The following is an 18836-nucleotide window of genomic DNA, read 5'->3' as shown; positions in this document are numbered from 1 at the left end:
ATCTTAATATTGATCTGTAATCCATCTTAAACTTTCACCCCCTAAAACCAGGAATGAGTTTGCATTAAACTGATTGCTGGTCAACGTGAAAGAGTTCCTGAGATTAAAAAAAAAAAAAAGTTAATATTTGGTAGCTTAAACATCTTTAAAAACTATATAAAGAAGTTCCAACTCATTCAAATCTAAAAGCAACTCACATTTCATTTAAAATCTAAAGGCAATACACGATTTTAATACAATATCACTATCCCTCATTAATTATAATATGTCCCCCTAATTAATTATTTAGTGCTGGTTTCAAAAGAAAGCAAAACCCTACATGTGTATAACTCATCCTGAACTGTTTGAAACTTGTATTTTACCTCAGTTTGCACGGCTTGTTGAAAAGATGTGTACTATTAACCTAGTAAAGTGGGTGAAAGAGGATAAAGTGGGTGAAAGATCAAATAGACTTATGATGAAAGAACAACCTGAGCCATATATCTAAGTTGCAGAACATCACTGAAACTTTGGAATGAACCTTTTTGGCTACGAGTTAGCAACCACCCAGAACACCAAAACAATCATATAGCAACATGCTAAAAACACTGCGCACAACACCTGGCAAACACCAATCACATTTTCTTCAGAAAAGGTAAGAATTTAGAATATTTTTTAACAGGATCTCTGTCTTAGTTTAGTTTTAGTCTCATATTGTTTTGGTATGAAGCACGGGTGTAGGCTGCACTGGCCTGTTTGATCTATGAAGGGGGTATTCCAGATTCTAATCTCATTGAATAATGTGGTCTGGCCTTTTGGGTTTTACCTTTGGGTGATGGGGTTGAAGTGAAGATGATGGTTATATGATGAAGACCGGTCCCTTCACAGACATGTGGTATTACCCCACTACAGTGGGACTCCCCCTCGGTCAGGATGGATGAGGGCGGTAGGGGAGGCACAGTCTGGAGAGATGGAGAGCTCTGCTTCATGTCGGAAGTTGAGACTGATTGGATGAACGTACTGCAGCCTGCAAGGTTGTTGGGTTCAAATTCTCCCCTCGAAAGCCCTTTTAGATTCTACCACAAACACTTTCAGTTTTTCCATCCTCCCACTCTTTCTTTCTGTCTTTATGTATCTCACGCTCTCTTTTTTTATGTCTCTTGCTCAATCAGTGTCTTGTTGATTTTTAAGATCATAAATTTGTGTCGGTAAGATTTTTTGGTGTTATACTTTTTTTTTTCATAATTCTTTCATAAGAACAGAAATCTTTTTTCATAACATTATAATATCCTTACTGGAGCAATTTAATGCATCCTTGCTAAATAAAAGTAATTTTAACAGTAGTGTATTTGAGAAAATGAACTTATGATTATGCAGTGGGGAAAAAAATTATTTGATCCCCTGCTAATTTTGTACGTTTGCCCACTGGCAAAGAAATGATCAGTCTATTTGAACAGTTTATTTGAACAGTGAGAGACAGAATAACAACAAAAAAAAACAAAAAAAAAAACTTTTTTGAAAAAACGCATTTAAAAAAAGTTATAAATTGATTTGCATTTTAATGAGTGAAATAAGTATTTGATCCCCTATCAATCAGCAAGATTTCTGGCTCCCAGGTGTCTTTTATACAGGTAAGGTAAGGTAATCTCTTAAAGGGAGTGCTCCTAATCTCAGTTTGTTACCTGTATAAAAGACACCTGTCCACAGAAGCAATCAATCAATCGGATTCCAAACTCTCCACCGTGGCCAAGACCAAAGAGCTGTCCAAGGATGTCAGGGACAAGATTGTAGACCTACACAAGGCTGGAATGGGCTACAAAACCATCGGCAAGCAGCTTGGTGAGAAGGTGACAACAGTTGGTGCGATTATTTGCAAATGGAAGAAACACAAAATTTGGCTGTCAATCTCCCTCGGACTGGGGCTCCATGCAAGATCTCACCTTGTGGAGTTTCAGTGATCATGAGACCGGTGAGGAATCAGCCCAGAACTGCACGGGAGGATCTTGTCAGTGATCTCAAGGCAGCTGGGACCATAGTCACCAAGAAAACAATTGGTAACACACTACGCCGTGAAGGACTGAACTGATTTCCAATGAACATCTGAATGATTCAGAGGAGAACTGGGTGAAAGTGTTGTGGTCAGATGAGACAAAAATCAAGCTTTTTGGCATCAACTCAACTCGCCGTGTTTGGAGGAGGAGGAATGCTGCCTGTGACCCCAAGAACACCATTCCCACTGTCAAACATGGAGGTAGAAACATTATGCTTTGGGGGTGTTTTTCTGCTAAGGGGACAGGACAACTGCACTGCATCAAAGGGACGATGGACGGGGCCATGTGCCCGTCAGGGCTAGGGCATTAAAGCCAGCCAGGGCATTGAAAATGGGTCATGGATGGATATTGCAGCATGACAATGACCCAAAACGCATGGCCAAGGCAACAAAGGAGTGGCTCAAGAAGCAGCACATTAAGGTCCTGGAGTGGCCTAGCCAGTCTCCAGACCTTAATCCCATAGAAAATCTGTGGAGGGAGCTGAAGGTTCAATTTGCCAAACATCAGCCTCGAAACCTTAATGGCTTGGAAAGGATCAAAATCCCTCCTGAGATGTGTGCAAACCTGGTGGCCAACTACAAGAAACATCTGACCTCTGTGATTGCCAACAAGCACTAAGTCATGTTTTGCGAAGGGGTCAAATACTTATTTCACTCATTAAAATCCAAATCAATTTATAACTTTTTTGAAATGCGTTGGATGTTTTTGTTGTTATTCTGTCTCTCACTGTTAAAATAAACCTACCATTAAAATTATAGACTGATCATTTCTATGTCAGTGGGCAAAATCAGCAGGGGATCAAATAATTCCCCCCCCCAACTTTATATCTCTGTCTCTATATATATGTGAGTGTGTGTGCAATTTATACATTTAAAAATTTAAGATTGTCAATTTTTTTTTTTCATTATAAATAATATAGGTAATACAAAATACATTAAGAAAATAGCAAAAATAAGATACTTTTTCTTTGTAGATTTAATTTATTTGATTGTGATAGTAATCAGTCAATTGGAGAGCAGAGGAGTGATTATCAGTCATGTAGATATGGTGGTTTGTACCTGTAAAAGAGGCTTATGAAACTTGTTATGAAACTTTTCACGCTGGTTGTGTGGGTGATTTCATAAGGTTCTTTATGAACTAAAATGGTGGTTACATCTCTCTCTATGTCTTTCTGTTTGTGTATGTGTGTGGTTGGAAAATAAACCTAAAGATCCAGAGCTTTACAAAAAGCCTTTGGGAGATACAGAAATAAAGATACCCAGAGAGAGATGACAGGAGGGAGAGAGGGAGCACACAGTGGGCTTTGGTTGGATCTCAGTGCTCACATGTGGTTAATCCATCGCTGTACCCTAAAGCCGGAAACACTGATCATTGGGGCGCTGAGGGAAGAGCAGGTGTGTGCGGTGTGTCTGAACCTTAATTATACCCAACACATTCAAAGTCCTCATATATTTATATAAACACAGAACGCATAAAACATTTTAAAGTCTGTGATGCACTTCTGTAATCATTATCTAATCACTTTCTGATATCTGATCATTCCAAACCTCAGGACAAATTTGTTTTAGACTTTCTTCGGATATGGCAACAGTTATGTACTGTCATTTTTACACAACTCATTGAACATATTGATTTGTAGGAAGTGTTTTTGTGCAGCTTAGAATCAGAAAGACACTCCACATCTCTGACATCAGGTAAGCAGTATATCTAGGCCTATATATTTTTAATGGTCAAAAATATATGCAAACATTGGACATGAAATGTGAAAACAGAGAAATGCAACGTTTTTTCAAGTTTCTCTCTCTCTCTCTCTCTCTACATACTTATTAAAAATTGTGAAATTGTGAAAACAAACATTTCTATTGTAATATCAAGTCCAAACGTGGATATTAAATATTATATAGTTTACCTCTCCTAGAAAAACTCAAGTATTTAGCTTCGCTATTTCATATGCAACAATTAGCATTTTTCGTAACTAAACATTGTTTGTTTGCAAAGTGTTTTATCCCCTGGATGATAAAGTTGCCCAACACGTGACTCTTTTAAATCAGATTTAGTTCCGCTCAGAGCCATAGACGGACACATTTTGTAGTTGCACACAGCACAAAGCGAAACCACTGTTTACAAACACAAAGTTAGTGACAGCGACTAAAATCACCGACAGCAGGGCTTCGCAGTTTACCGTTTTCTCGACAGGTAAGAAAAGACAGAAACTGAAAAAAGGCAGTTTCAGTATATGTGGTTTACAATCACAGATCTGAATAAAGTCTCTGTTGAGGGAGTGTAGCAAGCTAGCTGAACTTCTGCACATCGGATTTTATTGTTATGGCGTATTAAAAGTATAATGTTGAACATGAGAATGTGAACACAGTCCTGATTTGTCAGCTAACATTGACAGTGTAACCTATATCAGCCTATATCAAAAATAATATTGTATTGATAAGTTACTATTGTACTACTAACCAGTACTTTTTTCTACCCACCGCTTCAGTCTTTAATAATATTTTCTCATGTAATTTTTAATATTTATATATTTTTATTAGTGCTGAGCAATGATTGATCGCTATTAATCGTATCCAAAATAAAAGTTTTTGTTGATATGTGTGTGTACTGTGTATATTTATTATGTATATGTAAAGACACACATACAGTATGTATTTTGAAAATGTGTATGTTTTTATTTATATAATTTATATTAATACATAACATATTTTCTTAAATATATACATGCATGTATGTGTATTTATATATACATAATAAATATAAACAGCACACACACATATTATGTACACAAAATTTTGTTATTTTATTTTGGATGCGATTAATCACAATTAATCATTGCCCAGCACTACTTTTCATCTATGGTTTAACTGTCATATTATTTCTTACTGTCTTTTAGAAAAAGACTATGTATGGATTTGTTAAGCCACTGACCTTATAATAGAGGTCATAAGAGACTGTCATGATGGCGGAGGAGGCTGGAAAGCTTCCACTTCGGCGCCTGGAGCCCCCCATTCAGAAATTCATTAAAGTGGCCATTCCCACTGACCTGGAGAGACTGCACCAGCACCAACACAACATAGAAAAGGTACAAACACACACACATGAACAGCGACAGCAAAGCCCAGCACATCACACCCAAAACTCAGCATATGGTCAACAGAGAGAGCCATGTGTCTGTGTGTGTGGTCACTATAGGGAGTCGAGTGCTGAATGGCTCATGGTGTATCTGAAATCTCTCCCGGTTAGCCTGCTTGAGGAACAAATAATAGGATAATAGGGTTTGGGGGATCTTGCATAGCCATGGAAACCTAGATGATTGTGAATTACCAGGCTGTAATCATGAGGAGATTTTATTATATGTACATAAACAGTGAAATTAACTAAGCTTCCTTGTTGCAGTTTCAGAGGAACGGTCAATGGGACAAACTGCATCAAGAGCACATCAACTCCAGCCGCACTGTCCAGGTACAACAAAATTGTTTTTTTTTTTGAAAGTTGAAATTATGGTGATTGACAATGAAAACTATCGCACTGTTTTTTTTTTTTTTTTAATGTTGATACATTTATTTAGCAAAGATGCATTCAGTTGGTCAAAAGTGACCGTAAAGACATTTATAATGTTATACAAGATTTTTATTCCAAATAAATGCTGTTATATTGAACTTTCTGTTAATCAAAGAATCCTGAAATGTATCACAATTTCCATAAAAATACTAAGAAGCACAACTGTTTTCAACTGATGTATTTTTTTGACAATATATATTATTCTTGAGAGTTCAATTTCCATAAAATAAAATGTAAAAATCCTTATCCACATACAAATGACTGGAAAATCATTGTCGCAAAAAGTGTGCGACAATTACCATTAATGACTAGGGGGATTTGGGTTCTTATGTGATGTTTCAGTTAAAGAAAATCTCTCCATTTTATTGTTGGTTTTGTTGGTTTCCTCAGGGTAGTGACCTGGTTTGAAAATATTACCATGTGCCACAAGGCACTATGGAATGTTGCTCAGACAAAACATTCTTGATGTAACAGGCTGTTTCCATGGTTAAAATGCATAATAAATCTTAACACCATATGGGCACAGTTAAAAGGGATCATTTAGGCAAAAATGGAAGTTATCCTTATCCTGTTATCCTTAATTCACCCTATATGACGTTTTTTCAATGGAACTCAAAAGGAGACACCAAGCAGGATGCCTGAGCTGCTGCCTTCCATACAATCACAGTGGTTTGAAATTGAAAATCATAGTTAACTTAAAAACTAGTTTGACAGCTGTGGTCACTATTCACTTTCATTGTATGATAAAGAGCAGCTTGTACATGCTGCATTTTTATTATATATAAAATTTGCTGAAAATGTATTAACCCTCGGGTCATCAGATGAGTTTCTTATCGGAACAGATTTGGAGAAATGTAGCATTACTTCACTTGCTCACCAATGGATCCTCTGCAGTGAATGGATGCCATCAGAATGAGAGTTCAAACAACTGATAAAAACATTACAGTGATCCACAAGTAATCTAAACTACTCCAGTTCATAAATAATTATGAATTTGTTTATTACAAACACACAGCATTTCACTATAAAGTTTGGAGTCATGTGGATTACTGTGATGTTTTTATCAGCTGTGTGGACACTCATTCTGACGGCACCCATTCACTGCTGAGGATCCATTGGTGAGCAACTGATGTAATGCTAAATTTATCCAAATCTGTTCCGATGAAAAAACAAACTCATCTACATCTTGCAAGGCCTAAGGGTAAGTCCATCTTAATCAAATGTTTCGTGTTTGGGTGAACTGTTCTTTTAAACAAAAAATAAATGTCATCATGTTGATCAGGTTCAATGCAGGTTAAACAAAAATTAAAAGGAAGTAATCTGTGCATTCACAAATTTCTCTGAACATGATAAAAAGATGCCATCATCCTGTTCTGGTACAGCTGTGAGTCGTGTCTATATATATATTAAGTAATGTTTGACTCTGGTCTCTGGTGTACGGGATGGTGTACGTGTGATGTCTTTTCTCTACCTAATGGCCAGACAAGCATGTAACCTGTGTGTTAATGTCTCTGAGAGTCTGTCCGGGTCTCTCATGGGGCAGTCCTTGGAGTGTGTTTTGTGTGTGTGTGTGTGTGTGTGTGACCTTAGCACCCAGGTCTGGTCCCCCCAGAGATGCCAGAGAGCTTTCCTGTGTCCACCACTGCAGAGTGTGTGAGAGCCTGCAGGTGTTTTTGTGTCAGCGAGATGTGGACGACTGACAATAGATGGAAACAAGACAGACATTGTTAAAGTAGCTCCCCGGGGACATAAAGAGAGAGAGCAAGAGAGGAAAAACCCTAAGATTGCTCTCATCACACACCTATAGAAGGAGCTTTAGGGGGTGGGCTGGACTGACCCAGATTAAGATTTAGTTCGGCTGTCTTTTTGAGTTCCTTAGTGTCCCCAACCTATATTATAAAGCAAGCTGCATACGTTGGTGATGTTTTTAGTGTTCTGTGTGTGTGTGAATCGGTTAGGAGGGATGATCCTGAGTATGAGTATTCAGAGTGTGAATTGAGAGCAGTTGAGTGGAACGCTTTGATTGGCCAACTGTTAGCTTTGACAACCTGTGTTCAATACATACGAATTGATCTGTAATCCCTGCTAGATGTTTGCTTCCGGATGTGAGCCGATGGGAATCGATGGGCTCTGATAAAGCAGCAGTTCTTTTTTATGTCCAACTTAAGGTTTTCATCAACATCTGGTTCATAATTAATGAGAAAATAAATGCTCATAGAAAACCTAGAAAAAAATTAGAATTTTAAAATTGTGATATCCAGGTCTGATTAATAAAAATAATTAAATCTTAAATAAATTAACTCTTGAGAAAGATCATGGCCATTTCTGTAATGATTTTGTATTTTATTTGTCAAACATTATGAAGACCATATAAATAGACAGTGTGAGTTAAGATAATAATAATAATAATACTTAAAAAAAAAAAACCTTTTCCAGTAATCATGAAAAATTGTAAAGTTCATGGAAAAGCAATAAGAAATCATTGATTTTTAAACTTTTTCTGCAAACTCACACAAACACACAATTTTGACTGAGAACTTAATGAGATGTTGGCAATGGATGAAATATGTATATGGATATCTGAGTATCTGGTTGTACTCGCATGGAGAGAAAAAATTGGGAACAATTTTGGGTTTCAGGTTTTAAAATTTGACAGTACTGGGTTGGATCCTAGGGTTGAAGATGTTAAACTGTGACAATCATTCACAGTGTCATATATTCCATTTTGTTATACTTTTTGCTTCTTTGAACAAGTCAAATTTGTATAGAAGGAAAATATTATATAGAGGTTTTGAATGAAACCATGGATCTTGTTATCACAGACTTTCACTTTTCCTCTTTGCAGCAGTTGCGATCAAACCTGCGGGAGATGGAGAAGTTGTGTGGGCGGGTCCGCAGCGCTGATGCCGAAGCTCTGGAGAAACTTGTTCAGCCAATCAGAGATCGAGCCTCCACTGCCATTCAGGAGTTCCTCCAGATTCACTCGGATGCAGTCAATAGGCCGGATGCTCCAACTATCAGCACTCACAAAACTATCAGCACTGCCTCAGAGACATTGCCAAGTATGTGTTTCTGAGTGTGTCTACGTTGTATGAAGTTATGCAAGATGTGTTTTTATTATTATTATTTTTTGCAAGCATTTTCTTTCATGTGATGCGTTAGGTGACGGTGATACAGGTTTGCCCGGTTCCCCTGTCACTCAAGCACAGCTCCTACTGCCTAAAATTCCTCCAGAACAGAACGCCGCCGCTGAGTCCTGGGACTCTTTAGCTGAGGTAATACACACAAACACTTACAGACACATAAATATATTTGAATACAAAGACTTTAAGTGTGTGTGACTGTTGTGGTATGTTTGTTTAGGACCTGCTGGAGTTAAATGGTTTAGTAAACGAGTTCTCCACTCTTGTTCATGTAAGTATCACACAGCTATGGAAACGATTCATTCTTTGCTTTTTTTTTTTTTTTTTTCAAAAGAAAGAAGGGAGAGACAGCATGTGTGGTATGTGTGTTGATAAAAGGTGGTGACCAAAACCCTTAGGTTTGGCAGAGCTGTCAGACAAATGGCTTTGTCTCCTGAGAGCCAACAAGGTGGTATTGATCCCAGCAGTGAGTGTGTGTGTGTATGTGTGTGATTGAGAAGACATAAAGAGATTGGTGACAGTCTGTCAGCCATGTGCTAACCAGCGAGGATTAATGAGAAGCCATGCCATATAGCAGCCATTATTAGAACAATGTGCAGTTGGAAAACTGGTGGAGGAGAGGAGAGATCATATGTCTCTTTCTCTCACTCTCAAAATGATTGTTCACTCAAAAATTTTAATTCTGTCATCGTTTACACACCCTCACGTTATTCCAAATCTGTATGACTTTCTTTTTCAGCAGAACACAAAAGAAGATATTTTGAAGAATGTTCATAACCAAATGAAGTTACTCTCCCATTGACTTCCATTGTATTTTTTGTTCATTAAATTTTGCTGTTTGGTTATTAGTTTTCTTCCAAAAATCTTCTTTTATGTAGCACCAAAGAAAGAAAGTCATACAGGTTTGAAATGACATGAGAGTTAGTAAATGATGACAGAATTTTCATTTTTAGTGGACTATCTCTTCTAGGGTTGTTTAAAGGAACATATCATGGGCAACTAGATTATACTATATAGGTACCGCATAGTAACAATGTACTGTATTACTTTTAAAAGTAATGTTCCTTATTACAATGAGACATTTTTGGTCCAAAACCAGCCCTGGACTTACAGTGAACCTAAGGGGAAAATTCAAAAATGCCCCTTTTAAAAATAATATTTTGAGTATGTTTCCTGTCATTCTGCTTCAGATGTATCTACAAGCTCCTTTAAGCTTATTCAGGGCTGCAAAACAAAAGTTTAATATCAGTAACAGTTGATCGTGACTGTCAGTAATCACTTCACACTCTTGGGGAATGATGATGGGATCTGGATGGTGGTAAGTATAATATGATGATAGCCAGCCTTATTAGCGCTTGCCTCTCTGTAGAGGACACCCACAGTATAGTTTATTCCGTTAACACTGAGCCAAAGATGACCCCAGGAGGTCTGTGTGTGTGACTGTGTGTTCTCTTGAGCATCCATACAGCTTGTGAGCAGACGGTGCTGATTATCATCTACTCCTGAGGGGAGGGAGGAAGAGAAAAAGAAAGCCATCAATAGCTTTCGTACCCAGTCATTAGTGAGTGTCTTAAAATAGTCTGTTTACAGGGTTAGGTGGCAAGGTGTGTGCGGATGACTAATAAATGAGTGCTTATAGGATTTTGATTAGTGATGAGTGTTGTGGCTCGTCCTCCTCCACTGATGATGATGAATCGTGCCGTTATTTAACCAACAGTAGGGCTTAATTGTAAAAGTGAAATGATATTTCACTAAAAACAATTTCATTCTCACAGGCCCCACTACAAAAATATGTTTATATAAATATGTATTTTTAAATGTTTAAATGTATTTTTAAATCTGTCTGTCCATGTGTCTGTCTGTCGATCTTTCTGTCTATCTGTCTATCTGTTTATCTGTCTGTTTATCTGTCTGTCTGTTGGTCTATCTATCTATCTATCTATCTATCTATCTATCTATCTATCTATCTATCTATCTATCTATCTATCTATCTATCTATCTATCTATCTATCTATCTATCTATCTATCTATCGGTCTATCGGTCTATCTATCTGCCTGCCTATTTATCTGTCTGTCTGTCTGTCTATTATACTTTTATAACTTTACTGAATGCTTTTTAGATTCTGACAGGTCAGTCTTGAAATTTCAGCAAAACCTAATCTACGTAACATAACATTTGGTGACATTTAAATCCGGTGAATTCACAGCAACAATGTCCAGTACATGTCAGAAAACCAAATGTTTAAGTCTGCAAGACATAAAAACACATATAGAGGATCAACACATGTTAGATTTAGTGGCAGTGGAGCACTGGTCAGATAGAGACAGTTCATCAACTGACCTGAAACTCTCTCACAGTGGCCCTGGGCCAACACTCGAGACACATTTACATAAACACAAATTATTTCAAAATGAAGCGGAAGAGGCACACTAACTTTACAGTCGCCATGAGCTGCAGAGAGCAATGCAAATACAGATTTCTTTTCACACAAACACATGCTACACAGGGGCAGGTGCCAGGCTCATATATCTCTGTGCTGGAGAGTTACAGAAGATTTTTCCAGCCGTCTCTATTGTGTATGTGTGTGTGTGTGTGCGTTTATGTGTGCACGTGTGTGTAGTGATTACTTAGAGCTCACACTGATTTAGACAGAGAGACAGCTGCCACTCTTTGAATATTTCATAAGCTTCCGACAGACCACCCAGTTACCCCCGACAACCAGCCCCCTCCCATTCACCCTTCTGCCCCAGCACTCAAACCCCTAGCTATCCACAATCAAGATTACTGAGCAGGTCTTTGTCTGCTTTTGACTATTTATGAGGTGTTTTTATATTCAATGGGATAGGATTTAGATTTTTTTTAAATTATTGTCACATATAGGCATATAAAATATTTTAAACAGCATTTTTCTAATGATTGTACATTCATAATTATACATGAAGTATTTATGTAGAAGTTTAGAATTTGTATATACAGTCAGGTCCATAAATATTGGAACATCGACACAATTCGAACGAAATTGTTCGAAACAAACAAGATGTGCTTTAACTGCAGACTGTCAGCTTTAATTTGAGGGTATTTACATCCAAATCAGGTGAATGGTGTAGGAATTACAACAGTTTGCATATGTGCCTCCCACTTGTTAAGGGACCAAAAGTAATGGGACAGAATAATAATCATAAATCAAACTTTCACTTTTTAATACTTGGTTGCAAATCCTTTGCAGTCAATTACAACCTGAAGTCTGGAACGCATAGACATCACCAGATGCTGGGTTTCATCCCTGGTGATGCTCTGCCAGGCCTCTACTGCAACCGTCTTCAGTTCCTGCTTGTTCTTGGGGCATTTTCCCTTCAGTTTTGTCTTCAGCAAGTGAAATGCATGCTCAATCGGATTCAGGTCAGGTGATTGACTTGGCCATTGCATAACAGTCCACTTCTTTCCCTTCAAAAACTCTTTGGTTGCTTTTGCAGTATGATTTGGGTCATTGTCCATCTGCACTGTGAAGCACCGTCCAATGAGTTCTGAAGCATTTGGCTGAATATGAGCAGATAATATTGCCCGAAACACTTCAGAATTCATCCTGCTGCTTTTGTCAGCAGTCACATCATCAATAAATACAAGAGAACCAGTTCCACTGGCAGCCATACATGCCCACGCCATGACACTACCACCACCATGCTTCACTGATGAGGTGGTATGCTTAGGATCATGAGCAGTTCCTTTCCTTCTCCATACTCTTCTCTTCCCATCACTCTGGTACAAGTTGATCTTGGTCTCATCTGTCCATAGGATGTTGTTCCAGAACTGTGAAGGCTTTTTTAGATGTCGTTTGGCAAACTCGAATCTGGCCTTCCTGTTTTTGAGGCTCACCAATGGTTTACATCTTGTGGTGAACCCTCTGTATTCACTCTGGTGAAGTCTTCTCTTGATTGTTGACTTTGACACACATACAGGTGCTGGTCATATAATTAGAATATCATCAAAAAGTTGATTTATTTCACTAATTCCATTCAAAAAGTGAAACTTGTATATTATATTAATTCATTACACACAGACTGATATATTTCAAATGTTTATTTCTTTTAATTTTGATGATTAGAGCTTACAGCTCATGAAAGTCAAAAATCAGTATCTCAAAATATTAGAATATTACTTAAGACCAATACAAAGAAAGGATTTTTAGAAATCTTGGCCAACTGAAAAGTATGAAAATGAAAAGTATGAGCATGTACAGCACTCAATACTTAGTTGGGGCTCCTTTTGCCTGAATTACTGCAGCAGTGGCATGGAGTCGATCAGTCTGTGGAATTGCTCAGGTGTTATGAGAGCCCAGGTTGCTCTGATAGTGGCCTTCAGCTCATCTGCATTGTTGGGTCTGGTGTCTCTCATCTTCCTCTTGACAATACCCCACAGATTCTCTATGGGGTTCAGGTCAGGCGAGTTTGCTGGCCAATCAAGCACAGTAACACTATGGTCATTGAACCAGCTTTTGGTACCTTTGGCAGTGTGGGCAGGTGCCAAGTCCTGCTGGAAAATGAAATCAGCATCTCCATAAAGCTTGTCAGCAGAAGGAAGCATGAAGTGCTCTAAAATTTCCTGGTAGATGGCTGCGTTGACTGTGGACATCAGAAAACACAGTGGACCAACACCAGCAGATGACATGGCAGCCCAAATCATCACTGACTGTGGAAACTTCACACTGGACTTCAAGCAACATGGATTCTGTGCCTCCACTCTTCCTTCAGACTCTGGGACCTTGATTTCCAAATGAAATGTAAAATTTACTTTCTTCTGAAAAGAGGACTTGGACCACTGAGCAACAGTCCAGTTCTTTTCTCCACAGCCCAGTTAAGATGCTTCTGACGTTGTCTCTGGTTCAGAAGTGGCTTGGTAGCCCTTTTCCTGAAGACGCCTGAGCGTGGTGACTCTTGATGCACTGACTCCAGCTTCAGTTCTCTCCTTGTGAAGCTCTCCCAAGTGTTTGAATCGGCTTTGCTTGACTGTATTCTCAAGCTTGCGGTCATCCCTGTTGCTTGTGCACCTTTTCCTACCCAAATTCTTCCTTCCAGTCAACTTTGCATTTAATATGCTTTGATACAGCACTCTGTAAACAGCCACACCTTTCAGTAATGACCTTCTGTGACTTACCCTCTTTGTGGAGGGTGTCAATGTTCGTCTTCTGGATCGTTGCCAAGTCAGCAGTCTTCCCCATTATTGTGGTTTCAAAGAACAAGAGATACCCAGAATTTATACTGTAGGGATGGTCATTTATTCAAACTCAAATGTAAATATTCTAATATTTTGAGATACTGATTTTTGACTTTCATGAGCTGTAAGCTCTAATCATCAAAATTAAAAGAAATAAACATTTGAAATACAGGTGCTGGTCATATAATTAGAATATCATCAAAAAGTTGATTTATTTCACTAATTCCATTCAAAAAGTGAAACTTGTATATTATATTCATTCATTACACACAGACTGATATATTTCAAATGTTTATTTCTTTTAATTTTGATGATTAGAGCTTACTGTTAATCTTGTTCATTTCATTTGAAATCCATTGTGGTGGTGTATAGAGCCAAAAATGTTAGAATTGTGTCGATGTCCCAATATTTATGGACCTGACTGTATATGTGTGTGTGTGTGTGTGTGTGTGTGTGTGTATATATATATATATATATATATATATATATATATATATATATATATATATATATATATATATATATATATATATATATTTTTTAAGAACAAATATTCAAAGTAGTTTGTAAAATAAAAACTTGACATTTTGTATATAATATATATATATATATATATATATATATATATATCAAATCGATTAATCGTGATTAATCGCATCCAAAATAGAAGTTTGCATTTACATAATGTGTGTACTGTGTACACATATTCACATTTATCAACTACTCCTATATCTTGTCTGGAGTATTATGGAGTTTGTGTGTATGGACAGTCTGTAACTTGTGTCTTTCTGTCTTAGGCTCAGCAGGAGAAGATTGACAGCATTGAGGCCAACGTTAGCATAGCAGCCGCTAATGTGGAGGAGGGGACCCAGAGCCTAGGGAAGGTAAGGGGAGAGGGGACACTCCTGCTAGGGGATCGATTCCACTCTACCCCCCTGCTTCACTCGGCCTACCCTGCCATCAGCCCATTGATCCACCTCAGAGCGCAAGGAAACCACAATTAAGAGAGAGAGAAGGGTGGCGATGGTGGCGGAAGGCATGGAGTGGAGAGGGATCGATGTGTGTTGGTTGGCCCCTCGCAGGGAGTCGATGTGTGCGCGAGCGCATGGAAGTCTAAAGAGTGTAAAAGAGAGTCTATAAACAGCATTCGAGTTCCTGCTGGGGGTTCGATACATATACACACACATACTCACGCCAACTTTTGACAGAGAAAGCAAGGGAAGGGTGAAACATGGAGGCATGGGCTGTGTGTGTTTGCGTGCGAACGAGGGTTTGTATGTGTTTTATTGATCGAGTCTCAAATGAAATGTTTCTCTTTTTTGGAGTTGAGAGTTAATGCAGTTCTATTGAGCATTTTGTCTGATGCCCGTGTAGAAAGTGGACCCACCTCTGTGACTGCTGAAAAGGACAGGGGGTGGTCAACACACATACACACACACACACCGCTAAAGACATAGATATTCTGACACACACACAAAGTCAGTCCTTAAAGTGCTGGCTCAGGCGTATCCGAATAACATGAGTTACTTCCTCAATCTCTCGCTCCACACATAATTAACTGCTCGGTTAACCCTGCCTTGTGAAGATGATGAGATGACAGAGAACGAGAGCACGAGAAAGGGTGAAAGAGAGATGAGAAGAGAGGAAAGGTGGCATTTGATGGTCGACCCTGCCTTTAAAGTTTACATATCTTCACTGAAATTAAATTGTGTGTGCGCACGCTGGGGGGCTTGTTTCGTTGTGCTAATTAAAGAATAATTTGGCTAAGGGAGTTTTTCTTTTTACCTGATATCAAATTAATTTACCAGGTCTGGTTTGATCTGCACACGTCCAATTTTATCGTGGCTTTTTTTTTTTTTTTTAGATCTCTGATTAATATTGTGTGTGTGTGTTTACATACGACTGCATATGTTTCTGTTTGGCTGGAAACTGGACATGAAAGACTTTATAATTGTTTGGTTATCAGAAAAACAGCACATGAAAAGTGTGTTAGTTCAAACAGCGTTTTGGGACATTGATGCCGCCTAAATGATTCATTTCTCACATGTTTGATGTTTCATGCACACTGCATGTTGGTCAGTGACATGAGGCTCATTTTTATTAATTTACTTAAAAACACATACACACAGAATGCACACAGATACAATGACTTGAAATAATGAGCATGTTTTTTTTATTTTAGAATAGAAATTATTTTTTTTTAGGCATTAAGTCAAAAATGTCAGGAGGATAATTGTCCTGAAATAATGAGGAACATTTTTTTTTAAATGATAATTAATAATTTAATAATACGAATAATTTTCTTGAAAAGAACTCTTTAAATGATTTATTATTATTATTATTATGTTTTTTTTAGGCCTATATGTTTAAAAAAAAAACTTCTTCACTTCTTATTAATATTTGAAAATAGGTTATGTGGTACAACAAACATGCAGGAATATTTAAAAAAAAACAAACAAACAAAAAAACAGGAAATTGTATTATAAAGAGGCTAATTAAAAATAAGTTTTATTATTGTTACTAAATATTTAATTATTATATTATCATAGCAAGGAAACTAATAATAATAATAGTTGTTTTTGTTATTGTTAAAATCGTTATTATTGTTATTATGAAATGGTTATTTAATTATTATATTAAATATGTTACATATTAAATAATAATGATTATTTTTTTTCCTTTATTGTGAACATCCACAATAACTGTGCATATGTTGTGTTTATCTATCTATCTATCTATCTATCTGTCTGTCTGTCTATAGATATAGATATAGATGTGTATATATGCTTTTTCTCCACAGGCGGCCCGTTTGAAGCTGGCGGTTTTGCCTGTGGCGGGTGCAGTGGTGGGGGGAGTGCTAGGGGGGCCGCTGGGACTCTTAGCAGGATTTAAAGTGGCGGGGGTCGCCGCTGCCATGGGGGGTGGACTGCTTGGTTTCGCCGGGGGCAACCTGATCCAACGAAAGAGGAAAGAAAGAATCGACCTGCAGCTACAACAGCTTAAGAGCAACAACAACAGTAAGAACGACACTCAGTGACACACTCAAGCACATTTGTTTTTGTAGAGGAGGCCACGAGACGGCGGAGTTGCCGACCCACGCGCGTTCTGAAATAAACACCAGACGCTCAACGTACATAAAACAACCACAACTGCAGAATAACTCCTACACGCAGTGCAAACATGCACAAGTGGACCTGCTAGTTTTCCTTTTGCCTTAATTCATCATTCATTTCTATGCCAAAGCAAACAAGGCCTTATTCCATCATCAGACGTGCTGCCAAACAGCTGATTGACCTTTGTAGCAGTAATGTGACTGTAGGTGTTAGAGGTGGTTAACGATTATAGGTGATTTTTGTATGAACTATATAACAGTAAGATTTGTTATGCATACTGAGGATTTGCAGTAGGTGACATGGTTATGTTTACTACAGTTATGTAGGTTTTGTTGTGGTAAAATTGCAGGATTCTCACAGAATTTCATGATAAACACTTAAAATGCCCCTAAGTGGTATTGTAACTGATGCATTTCTTTAAAAATGTGTTCATGGGTTGTGAGTAGGTTTAAATGAAACATTGATTCTATGTAAAATACTTTATAAGGTTTACATGTATAACAGATATAAGAATGGAGGCAATGCGCAGTAGTGAGAAACTCAGCACACTACGAATAAACAATTAATACACATTATCAATGACAAATTATAAAAATTAAAATTATGATATAGTTTCCATATTCTGGATATTTCAGATATCTAATAAAGAGAAAGGCTGCTAAAAATAAATACAATTTCAATAACACTTAATAAGCCATTGTAATGAATAATTAATATACAAATGTAATGATTTGTTTCAATATATATAAACAGTAGTCAACATTTGAAGTGGATCAAAACCTTTCATCAAATTTGTACGAAAACCAAAATACCAGTTCTTGTCATAGGAGAACTTTGATGAACTTTTTTGATTCACTTCAAATATTGACTTGTGTGTGTGTGTGTGTGTGTGTGTGTGTGTGTGTATATATATATATATATATAAAAAAATATATATATATATATAAATAAAAATATATATATTAATTAACAGTAGATCCTTATGGCAATACTTACAGCTTAAGGCTTATAACTGTACATATACAAGACAAGTTAAATTATAATTGCTCATTGAAGAAGAGAATCGGTTTCTTGGGTAATAGCTGTAATTTGTGGAAATACCAATGCTTCATGTGTGATTTCTGATTACCTTTTGTGTTTTTCCTAGCAGTTAACACATCTGATCAAGATGTTTCTGATAAAAAGAAATTGCTCAGGTTTAGATAAAACATCCTTTTAAACTGGGTTTACCCAGGCTGCTCGTGCATTTCATGTGTCTTTCTATGTGTTGCTGGGGTGGCTGATAGATTTGGGTGAGGTTTCCCTGTAAGGCTTTGATAACACAAGCCTCAGAGAGGCAAATCTAATACTGAAATCAATGCACTGTGAGACCTCCTTCAGCACAAACAACATTTGAATGTTATTTGATTACGGTCCCGAAGGGCCAGCAGAAAAGAACAATAACCTTTTATGGTTCACCCACCCCTTGTTTTAGTCTCACATGTCAAAACTAGAGAAAAATAAAAATGGTCTGTTATCAAACACTTGTTCTTGGTCCTTTTGCAGTTCTTATTCACACAAAATGGTCTATAGGAACTACAACATACGCAAAGGAATCTGAATGGCAGTTATTTAAAAACCAACTTCTCATTTAAAAACAAAAACAAAGTTAAATCTGATTGTTTTTGTCCTGACTTCTGCTGCCCCCGGTCTCACGCGTTGTTTTTTGGGGTGAGCAGGGGCATCCCCTCACAAACACGGAGCCGGGTCTGAGACGCGCACTGGCCCCCAC

General features: G+C 37.6%; 1 protein-coding gene across 1 annotated transcript; it reads left to right on the top strand.

Moving 5' to 3' along the window:
• The first annotated feature begins 4077 nt into the window (after positions 1–4077).
• Positions 4078–17750, top strand: stx17 (syntaxin 17). The gene is made up of 8 exons (XM_058747538.1): positions 4078–4226; positions 4930–5118; positions 5433–5498; positions 8443–8659; positions 8760–8872; positions 8961–9011; positions 14750–14836; positions 16753–17750. Exons 2-8 carry the CDS (start codon positions 4993–4995, stop codon positions 16987–16989), a joined length of 897 nt encoding a protein of 298 aa, XP_058603521.1. The 5' UTR covers positions 4078–4226; positions 4930–4992; the 3' UTR covers positions 16990–17750.
• Positions 17751–18836: the final 1086 nt, after the last annotated feature.

The sequence above is a fragment of the Onychostoma macrolepis genome, chromosome 16, assembly GCF_012432095.1.
Source record: "Onychostoma macrolepis isolate SWU-2019 chromosome 16, ASM1243209v1, whole genome shotgun sequence".
In the NCBI taxonomy this organism is placed as follows: Eukaryota; Metazoa; Chordata; class Actinopteri; order Cypriniformes; family Cyprinidae; genus Onychostoma; species Onychostoma macrolepis.
This window is presented reverse-complemented; position numbering and strand designations above follow the sequence as displayed.